The sequence below is a fragment of the Myotis lucifugus genome, unplaced genomic scaffold, assembly GCF_000147115.1.
Source record: "Myotis lucifugus unplaced genomic scaffold, Myoluc2.0 scaffold_302, whole genome shotgun sequence".
NCBI classification, from domain to species: domain Eukaryota; kingdom Metazoa; phylum Chordata; class Mammalia; order Chiroptera; family Vespertilionidae; genus Myotis; species Myotis lucifugus.
Window position 1 is genome coordinate 62252 of NW_005871350.1, and position 10426 is coordinate 72677.

A 10426-nucleotide genomic window follows, 5' to 3' on the forward strand; every position below is an offset into this window, starting at 1 on the left:
GTCCCATGTGCTAAGCTGGGGTAAGTGTGCAGTAAACGTGCTGAGCGAGTGGCTCAGGGAGGAGGAGAACTCCTGGCTGGGGTTTGAGGAGGAGCTGGTACGGTCTGAGGGAGAGCGCCCAGGCTGCTGCCACTTCCCTGTGTGCATGAGTGTTCATCTCCAAGCCTTGATCTCCTGACCTTTAACGTGGGGGCTTTCCTCCCTGACACAGGTAAGTTGTGAGATAATGGACTGTGGATTAGGTCTCTGACAAGGAGGAGCAGTGCCTCCCTGTCCTTCCCTCCCCTGGTTTGGTGGGCTTTTGTTTCTGCATGCGCTCCCTGCCCACCCTGCCCACCCAGCCCACGGAGGCGCCTTCTTCCCCGGCTCTAACTCTGCCCCTTTCTGCGGCAGGAGGAGCTGGAGCACCTGAACCAGGCCAGCGAGGAGATCAACCAGGTGGAGCTACAGTTGGACGTGAGTGTTCCGCCCCGGGTGTCTCCATGTGTCCCCTATTTAGCACAGTGGCAGGGGAAGGGGCGACACAGGAAACAAGAGGGACTGGTACCCACACACAATTATTCGTCTGCCCACATATCTGTCCCTTTGCCAGGAGGCCAGAACCACCTACCGGAGGATCCTGCAGGAGTCAGCAAGGAAGCTTAACACTCAGGGCTCCCAGTTGGGGAGCTGCATCGAGAAGGCCCGGCCCTACTATGAGGCTCGGCGGCTGGCTAAGGAGGTACAGCCCCCTGACCCTCGATCTGAGAGGGCCGTGCACCGATCCTGGCCCAGGATTCTTCCTCTATATGGAGGGGGAGACAGATCACCTTTCCTCTTTGCTTTTCTCTTCTCTTCCTTTTGGTTCATGTCTCTCTTTTTTATTTACCCTCCACTTTTTTACCCTTCTTCCTCCCTTTTCTTTACACAAATAATGTGGGTTCACTATTAGAAAACTATACTTGTAACAGTAAAACAAGAAAAAGATAAAACAAAAATTGGCCTAAATCCTACCATGCACACTTGATTTGTTTTGGTCAAGTATGGGGTGAGGTGGCAGAGACAATGGCAGTTCCCAGGAGGTGGGGCATGCCATGCAGGGTTACGTGGAGAAGCACCTGGGTTGATCAGGAGGCTGAAGGCAGGAGAAGAAAACTTGGCCCATGGCCTTTCTACTGTTTTTTGTGGTGAGGAATGGGTGAGGCAAGGTAGGCAGCTCTGGCTAAACTTAGGGCGGCAGGATGGTTTGAGAATAGGGGAGGGCTCTGTGCTCTGTGGTGGGACCTAGTTGTCTGGTACGTGGTCCTGGGTAACAGGGCAGAGGCGATATTGGCTGGTGTGGAAGAGGAGGTGGTGGGTGTTGGATTGGCTGGTTTGCATGTGGAAGGTGTGCTCACAGGGAGTTTTATCTCAGAAATTAACTGGCTTTGGGAGGGCCAGTAAGGATCCCGGGATGTCAAAACATCATAAAATATCGGCAATAAAAAGCGTGGTCAATACGGTACAGATAACCCATTACATTTTTTGTATACATTGTGCCAAACGTATTATACAGTACGTGCTGTTTTTATCCCTTTATTTTACTTATGACATAGTTCCATGTCAATAAATATACATCCATGCCATCATTTTTAAGGGCTGCCGAATATTTCCTTATATGAGACATACTATATTTACTTAACAGTTCCCTGGAACTGAAAACTTAGGTTTGTTTCCAGTGTTCTGTTTGGTCAGCATGGCTGTGATGACTCTCTGAGCAATTGTCAGATTGTTTCCTTCACCTTCCCTACTGGACTGGAGTTGATGTGATGGTCTTGGGTGTGCTTTCTTTCTTTGAGACTTGATCCACGTCGCTAACTCCCTTGCAACTACCAAGAGGTGGAATTCTCTTTGTTCTCTGTAGGGCAGAAGGCCAGCCGGCTCTGAAACTGCTGGGTCGGTCTCAACTCACCCTCCACTGGCAGCATCACGCTTTCCCATCTTATCTCAGGCCATAACCTTACAAAATACTCTTTGTAGAATGTTGCTTTCTTGGTCAGCGCAGTGTGAGAAGTGAGGCATTGCAATGGGCTGTCCTCCTCTTGTCCTCACCTAGGATATGTCTCCACAGTGGACTGGGAGTCCCTGAGGACTCCCTGTTCTGATGGCCTTCTCCCCCCAGGCCCAGCAGGAGACGCAGAAGGCAGCCTTACGATACGAGCGGGCTGTGAGCATGCACAACGCCGCCCGGGAGATGGTGTTTGTGGCCGAGCAGGGTGTCATGGCTGACAAGAACCGGCTGGACCCTACATGGCAGGAGATGCTCAACCACGCCACCTGCAAGGTGAGCCAGGCGGTTCCGGCAGGTCCCCTCCCTTGGTTCCCTTGCTTTCTTTGCTGTCTCTTTATCCCATCACCCTCCTCACTCCTTTCTTTTTTCCACTCCAGCCTTCCCTCAGTTGTAACTGTTTCAGGCAAACCTGTTTCTTGCCCTGCCCTGTTTGGCCTCCAGTGTTTTTTATATACATCTCCTCTGGACGCAAATTGTTTGGCTCTTTGCCTCCAGGTTAGGCACTAACCCAAACAGTTCATCCTGCTGGATGCTCTCGATTTAACACCACATTTTGTTATGTTTAGCTATGACCCCTTCTGCTTTCAGAATATTCTCTCTTCCTTGCTTTTAAGCTCTGCCACTGTACTTTGATATTTAAAATGGAATTTGTGTATCATTTTCAAGCTACTTGAAGGGGACTGAGGATCGGGAGGTTCCCTGGCATCAGCCACCTTCACCGTGTAAAGAGCAGTGTCTCAGTCCATTCAGGCTACTGTAACAAAGAACATACACCGGGGCCTGAACAACAAATGTTTCTCCCAGCTCTGGAGTTTGGGAAGTCCAGCATCAAGGCACAGGCAGATTTGGTGTTTGGGGAAAGCCCCCTTCCAGGTTCCTAGTCTGCCCTCTTTTCACTGTCCTCACATGGCGGAAGGGGCGAGGGAGCTCTCCAGAGCCCTTTTGTAAGGGCACTAATCCCACCCATGACCTACTCACCTCAGAGGGCTCCTCCCAAACCTTCACCGTAGTGGTTAGGATTTCAGCATGTGAACTTTGGGGGGGGACACAGACATGTAGTCTAGAGCAGCAAGTGTGAGCTCCTGAGAGGTGGTCATGCCTCAGGTCCATTGAGGATTCCTCAGTCCAGGCCACCGCCTTGCACAGCAGGAGCTCCTACAGGAGAGTGTGGCACTGCGGAGGGCTTGTTGAGCTGTGAGTGGCAGGGCGTGACAGGCTCCAGTGTGCATCTGCCCAGTGTGTGGCAAAGTTGGCCCCTGGTCTTGGTGCACAAGCTGGCAGGAGACTTTGCCTACTCCCTGTGGGGCGTGAAAATGTAGAGAACCCAGTGCAGAGCTTGGCTGCCCCCACTGGGGCTCCTCTGGTCCCCCCAGCTCCCACCCCCAGCACTGAGGGCTCCCTGAGGATGATGACGGTAGAAGATGTGCCCAGACAGACCTCCTGACAGGCTCACAAGTTGTCCATAGGGCCCTGGCACCCTCCCAGCAGCAGCAAACCCGAGTGGCGGTGGTGCAGGCAACAATAGGCAGGTGCAAGGACCCACTGTTCTCCTTTGTGTCTCAGGAAATCCATGCTCTCTCCAGGCTCTTCAGACAGTGGGGTTTCCCCCAGGGTAACATTTGGAGTGGCAGCCTGGGGTGAATGGCAGGGGTAGGAGCATGTCCCCCAGCTTAGTGAAATCTGTCATCTATGCTATGTGGGCCAGGTGAACGAGGCAGAGGAGGAACGGCTTCATGGTGAGCGGGAGCACCAACGGGTAACGCGGCTGTGCCAGCAGGCTGAAGCTCGGGTGCAGGCCCTGCAGAAGACCCTCCGGCGGGCCATTGGCAAGAGCCGCCCCTACTTTGAGCTCAAGGCCCAGTTCAGCCAGATCCTGGAGGTAGCTATGGGGAGGGGACAGGTGGGAGAGGGCGGCCATGGCAAGTGAGAGCAGGGAGACAGTGTGTGATCAACTAGGTGGGACGGGGTGGCGCCTGTGATCAGAATGACCTCAAGGAAGTGGGAGGTGGAGTTGGGGGTGGGTGCTGGCAGGGATTGGAGTTGTAGAGAGATAAACAAGAAAAAATGAGAATCAGGAGAGGAGGAGGATCCGGTGGGTTTGGGGCAGAGTGGCGCTGCCCAGTGGGACCTAAGGGGACTGGGAGCTCCCAGCTGTGGAGAGTTGCCAACTGGGTTATGCCATTCTGTCCCTCCCTCCCTCAGGAGCACAAGGCCAAGGTGACAGAGCTGGAGCAGCAGGTTGCTCAGGCCAAGACTCGCTACTCAGTGGCCCTGCGCAACCTGGAGCAGATCAGTGAGCAGATTCACGCGCGTCGCAGGGGCCTGCCCCCTCACCCGCCTGGCCCTCGGCGCTCTTCCCCTGTGGGCGCTGAGGCCAGGCCCCAGGAGGAGGAGGAGGAGGACGGAGACAGTGGGATCATTGAGGGGGCCGAGGGTGAGGCCCCAGAAGAGGGCTGCAGCCTGGGGCTTGGTCCTGCCCCTGATGCAGACACGGTAAGCCTGCTGAGCCTGCGCACAGTGGCCTCAGACCTGCAAAAGTGTGACTCCGTGGAACACCTGCGGGGTCTCTCGGACCATGCCAGTCTAGACGGCCAGGAGCTGGGCACCTGGAGCGGGGGCCGTGGGGGCCGCCACCAGCGCAGCATCAGTCTGTAGCCTGTGCTTAGGGGTCTGGTGTGGCCCTTACCCTGCTAGCCCACTCAGGACGGGCTCCCAGCTTCTTCCTGGGGTCCTTGCTTCCCCTGGAGAGGTCGGGTTGGCTGTGTCTGATTCTGTCATTTGTCATCCCCCCCCCACCTCCCCAGTGTTACAGGTGACAGCTCTCTGCCTTACTCCCTCAGAAGGCTTACCTCCGGCTCTCACGGTCTGTCCATTCCCTTTGCTGGTCTCTTTCTAACTTCTTTCCTTCTGCCTGGCTTTTCCCTCAGGGAACTTGGTCTAGGAAGCACAGGGAAGCCCATCACAGAAGGTGGATGTGGACCTGAATCTAGCATCTCGGGCCCCCAAGCCTGAGTGAGTGGACAGGTGTTCCTCCCATCTCCCCTTCTCATGAGGGGCCAGAGGGATGTGAAGGAGCCCTCCTGGCAGCCTGGCCCCATGCTCTGTTCCACCCTGCCTGTGGGTAACCTGTAACATGCACTGTGGGGCTGTGTACCTGTGGAAGACACATCCCTGTCCCTTCAGCACTCCCTCCTCATCACCTAAGCCACTTTGCTCTGGGTGTCCCAGAGCAGGACTTGAGGGTGCTGGTGTCAGGAAAGGTGAAACCCGACCCTGCTGTCAGCATAGGGGACATTCCCAACTCCGCACAGGCTCCCATGTACATGGTGTTTTCCCCAGAAGAGCTGGGCCCTTCACATTGCCAAGGTGCTAGTGGGTCTCTAACGGGGTCCATGTTGGGAGTAGAGATGTTATGAGGTCCTGATGCTGAGGCCCTTGCCATCCCTGTTGCCGAGTGAGGTTTACTTTTTAGAGGATTTTGAGCTGAATCTCAGCCTATTCCTGCAGGATGGAGTTGGGGAATTCGGTGCTCTTTCCCCAACAATACCATACCTACTCCAGGGTCCCTTGGGGAATGCTAAAGTGTGGCTGCCCTTGATGTGGGGAGGGGACTCACCCTCCACAGGGAGCAGCTTTAGGTGTTTAGTGGTGCTGCCAGGCTGTGTGTGCGTGTGGCGGGGGAAGGTGGGGAAGTCTCACCAGGTTGGGGTGCCTTGGGAGGACTGGTCCTTCTGTCCCACCCTGGGAGGGCTGAGAGCTAGACTGGGTAGTAGGGCTGTACCTAGGCCTGTGTGCTGCTGCCATTGACTGGGAGCAGTGGGGCCCTCACATGGACGGTGTGTCCCTGTTCTAGGGTTGAGGTAGGATGGTCACAATGAGGACCTGTGGGTTTGAGGTGGCCGTGGGTGAAGGGAAGAAAGGGAAGATGTGCCCATGTGTGTGTGCATGTGCTGGTGTATGGGGGGAAAGGATCTGCCCTGATTTTATTTAAATAAAATAGTTTATGTAACAGTAATGTTTACTACCCCTGTATGGAAGGGAGAAGGGGGGGTGGTGTTGAGCAGGATGATGGGGGCCTCTTTCGATGGGATGGTCAGGGAAGGCCCCTGGGAGGTGAAGAAGAGTTGGATCTGAGATTTAACCAGGCCAAGAGAGGAGGGAAGGCTTATAGCAACATGGCTGGGGTAAGTGCACAGGGGCGATTCCCCATCCCACCTGCTGGTGGAGCCAGGTTTGTAGGGTGGAGTGACTTGCCAGCTGCTTTGGGGTGGTCCCTACGAGTGCCACTCATTGGAGTGAGCATGAAGAAAGGGTTGCAGGATTTAGCAAATATGCAGGTTGCCCAATTAGACTTGGGTTTCAGATATGAGTGCTTTTTGCCCCAATGTTTAGGTCATAACTTAGTTATTTGTGGTCTACCTGAAATTAAAAGTTTAACACAGAGGAGACTCCCAAATCAAGGTTTGACTTGTGGGCCAGGCCCTCCTGTATACCCTAGCCCAGTTGTCGGCAAACTCATTAGTCAACAGGGCCAAATATCAACAGTACAACGATTGAAATTTCTTTTGAGAGCCAAATTTTTTAAACTTAAACTATATCGGTAGGTACATTGTTATTAACTTAATTAGGGTACTCCTAAGGCTTAGGAAGAGCCACACTCAAGGGGCCAAAGAGCCGCATGTGGCTCACGAGCCGCAGTTTGCCGACCACGGCCCTAGCCTGTGAAACATCTGGTGGCATCGGGTGGAGAAGGGCTGAGAATTTCAGGAGCGTGATACACACAAAGGCTGTGGACTGAGCCTAAGCAGGGGTGCACCTGTGTTCACATCCAGGTGAAGAGTGCGGTCAGTCAAAGGGATGAAGACGGTTCTGCTGGGAGGGTCGGAAACCCTGCAAAGCTGGTGAGAAATGAGGTCTAAACTCAAGGGGCCGGGCAAAGGCCAGGAGTTGGAGGGACAGGAGGGCAGAGCAGTGACTGGTGACCTCAGATTGGACATCCGGAGCCACTGTGTACAGAAATGTACTAGTGCCCTTTGACAGGTACTGTCCAGTGGGAGACTGCCTTTTCTGACCTGGCCCGTTTTTATTGAGACATAAGGAAAGTATGATGAGGCAGATGGGTGCCAAACTATTTCCTTTGTCACTAGGAAAGCTGCTGCGAGTGCATGGCCTATGTCCTTGGGCAAGTGAGCTTTCTGAGATGACACCCAGGTCATCCTTCCCTCCCCAGCCCTGGCAGTGTGGACCTATAAGTCTCCTGGTGTGAAGGAACCCAGGAAAGGGCTAGCTGTGCCCCCCCAGTTCCTTGCAAAATCACCTGTTACATAAGGTAGGAGTGAGGAGAGACCAGGAGGGTTAGAGCTGATGCTTCCTCTAATGCAGTGGTTCTCAACCTGTGGGTCGCGACCCCTTTGGGGGGTCAAACGACCCTTTCACAGGGGTCGTTCGAAAATACATCCTGCATATCAGATATTTACATTACAATTCATAACAGTAGCAAAATTACAGTTATGAAGTAGCAACGAAAATAATTTTATGGTTGGGGGTCACCACAACATGCGGAACTGTATTAAAGGGTTGCGGCATTAGGAAGGTTGAGAACCGCAGCTCTAATGGAATAAAATGGCCACAGTGAAAGCATCCCAGCCTGATTCCAACAACCATGGCCAGCACCACCCAGGGCATGTCCTGTGCCAGGCATATGCATTGACCCATTTTACTCCCACAATGGGGGGTAGCACCACAGCTGCCTTTTTCCAGATGAGACGAACAGGTAGAGTGGAAGTACCCCGTCTGCTCCAGCTTCATAGAAGAAAATGGAGGAAGTTGGATTTTTTTTTTTTAATCCTCACACAGGCTGTATTTTTTATTGATTTGAGAGAGAAAGAAACCTTGGAAGTGAGAGAGAAACATAAATTGATTGCCTCCTGTATGTGCTCTGACCAGAGATTGAACCTGCAACCTAGGTATGTGCTCTGACCAGGAATTGAACCTGCAACCTTTTGGTTTAAGGGACGATCCTCCAACCAACTGAGTCCAGGGTGGCAGTTGGATTCTTAGAGTCCAAACTCACAGGAATCAGAAGTGACAGTAGAGGCAGTGGGTGTAGTCACCTCTTACGAAGTTGTATGAAGTATCAGCATGGTCAAAGGGAATTTTGTTGTTAAAAATTTTGTTCTGAGCAAGAGATGGCCAGGTTGTGGGGAATGTGGGGCCTCGTCCCTCCCATTCCTGCACCTGTCACACGAAACTGAGTGGTAGCAGTGCTGCTGAACCATGTCCTCGAGTGAGCAGCTGGGCCTCAGTCTCCCAGCGCCCAGCGCCCACCTGGTGCCTAATGGGTGCTCAGTGGCCGTGCTTTTTTTGCTTCCCACACGCCCCCAGTCTGATGTGCACCAGATTACTTGGTTAGGGCTTGGGTTCTACATCCACGTCCATTGGGGGCGGTGGGGTGGTTCTCCAATGTCTCTGTTCTTAGGTGTTAGCAATTGTACAAGAAGAAGGTCCAGGTGGATTAGCCTGGTGCAGATCCGTGGATGCCAGTCACTCCGTTCAACAGTGAACCTGCGCAGGGGGGCCTGGTCCCATCGTGTGCTGGACAAGGAGGCTCTTTATAAAGTCCCCACCTAAGGCTTGGTCTCCCTCAAGGTGTGAGGAGAGGGATGGGCTCCCAGGATGTCACACCCTGCGCTGTCAGCAGGGGGCAGCAGAAGCATATGTTCACGTCTGTCCTGTGAGATTCCATTCGGGAATTTTGGTGGGCACCTGGGCACCTGGTGGGCAGGCGCTGGGCCAGTGTGGGGGGCACACCATGAGTCCCATCTGTCCCCGCTCCTCAGGCCTCCTGCATTCCCGCGTCTGTGTTCCATGCGGTGTGAGAGTGAGCTGGCCCAGGTGTGTGGGGTGGCTTGTCATTTGGGACCAGATATTCTGTGCCTGTTGTGCCCTGTCCTCTTTTTCCACCCTAAGGCCCTGTCCCTGTTCATTTCTTAACTTCCCTCCACATTCCATTCCTGGGCAATCATTTCTCTCCACCCCTCCTCCCCAACCCCACCATTCCTGAGCCCCAGGACTGTACCCTGGGCCCTCCTGGGACTGATGGAACCTGGGACAATCCACTGGCTGGCAAATGGATGTGTGCGGGGTTTTTTTTGTTTTTTGGTTTTTTTTTGTTAATCCTCACCGGAGGATATTTTTTCCATTGATTTTTAGAGAGAGTGGGAGGGAGGGAGAGAGGGAGGGAGGGGCAGGAGAGAGAGACAGGCATAGAAACATTGATGTGAGCGAGACACATTTATTGGTTGCCTCCTGCGTGCACCCCAACTGGGGCTAGGGATTGGACCTGCAACCCAGGTACCTTCCCTTGACTGGGAATTGAACCTGTGACCCTTTGGTGCGGGGGCTGATGCTCTAACCACTGAATACACCCTCAGGGCTGAATGTGTTCAGTTTATTAAGCAATATTTGCCAGGATCTTTCTGAGTACAAACACTGGTAGGGCTTGTTAGAAACACCATAAAGTGGGTGGGGCGCCCAGGTGAGGAACACAGGTTCGTGCTGGTAGCAGGTGATGCAGGGCAGTAAACATAGATGACTAGAGAGGGCTGCAGTCAAGGAGGGATCGGGGAGATGAGGAAAGAGTGGGACGCTGTGAGTGGGGCACTCATTACTTTGAAGCTCTGACCCAGCCACTGGGTGCAAGCTGGACAGGTGCTGGCAGGAGGGCCCCCGCCTCCAAGTCTTCCTGACCCTAGGCCTCACTCTTCTGAAATCTGTCCTGAGCCCCTCCAGGCAGGGCTGTGTCTCACCCATCTTATGTTCTCAGGGTCTGGCACATGGCACTGTCCATCAAGATCTGCCCACTAACATGCTGATACTTGTATTACTCTTGACATGTTTCCCCCCTGCTTAACCTGTTAGACTTTGCCTGGATTTGAGACCCAGCTCAGGTTTCTTGTCATCAAAGAAAAGCCTTTCTGGTTCCCAGCTCTCCAGTCAGCTCTGAATCAATCCCCCCACCCTCTCCAAGTTCCCCAAAGCTCATTTGACTTTATCTTGCTCAACACTTAACATACTACAATAGACATGATAGAGTGACCATAAGCCATGTATGGTCTAAACTGGTACACTTGAGTGTGAAAGGGGGCAGATGTAACCCAGGAGTGAACAGCACTGACCACACTGTCCAGAGGGCTGTCATTGGCCTGCCTATGCCATGAGGGGCTGTGTGCACATGAATGACCCGCTAGCTCCCCTGGGCCTTAGTGTCCCAGTCTGCAAGAAGTGCACCGCACCGGGCAGATGACCTCTCAGGTTCTTTAAAGAACTAAAGTGACATGGCCGGTGGAGAGTTTGGGCCTGTGAGGCATTTAGTGGGCGATGTGAGCAGGTGGATGC

The 10426-nt window shown here is 53.5% G+C and overlaps 1 protein-coding gene across 2 annotated transcripts; it reads left to right on the forward strand.

The window, feature by feature from the left end:
• The first annotated feature begins 306 nt into the window (after window positions 1-306).
• Window positions 307-7522, forward strand: SH3BP5L (SH3 binding domain protein 5 like). Of its 2 annotated transcripts, XM_023763831.1 has the most exons (6): window positions 307-456; window positions 593-721; window positions 2141-2302; window positions 3735-3908; window positions 4232-4522; window positions 6862-7522. In XM_023763831.1, the coding sequence occupies exons 3-6, from the start codon at window positions 2192-2194 to the stop codon at window positions 6946-6948; spliced, it is 663 nt and encodes a 220-aa protein (XP_023619599.1). In that variant the 5' UTR covers window positions 307-456; window positions 593-721; window positions 2141-2191; the 3' UTR covers window positions 6949-7522. The 2 variants fall into 2 exon arrangements, with proteins under 2 accessions (XP_023619599.1, XP_014321095.2); XM_014465609.2 differs by lacking the exon at window positions 6862-7522 and having other exon boundaries at window positions 4232-6044.
• Window positions 7523-10426: the final 2904 nt, after the last annotated feature.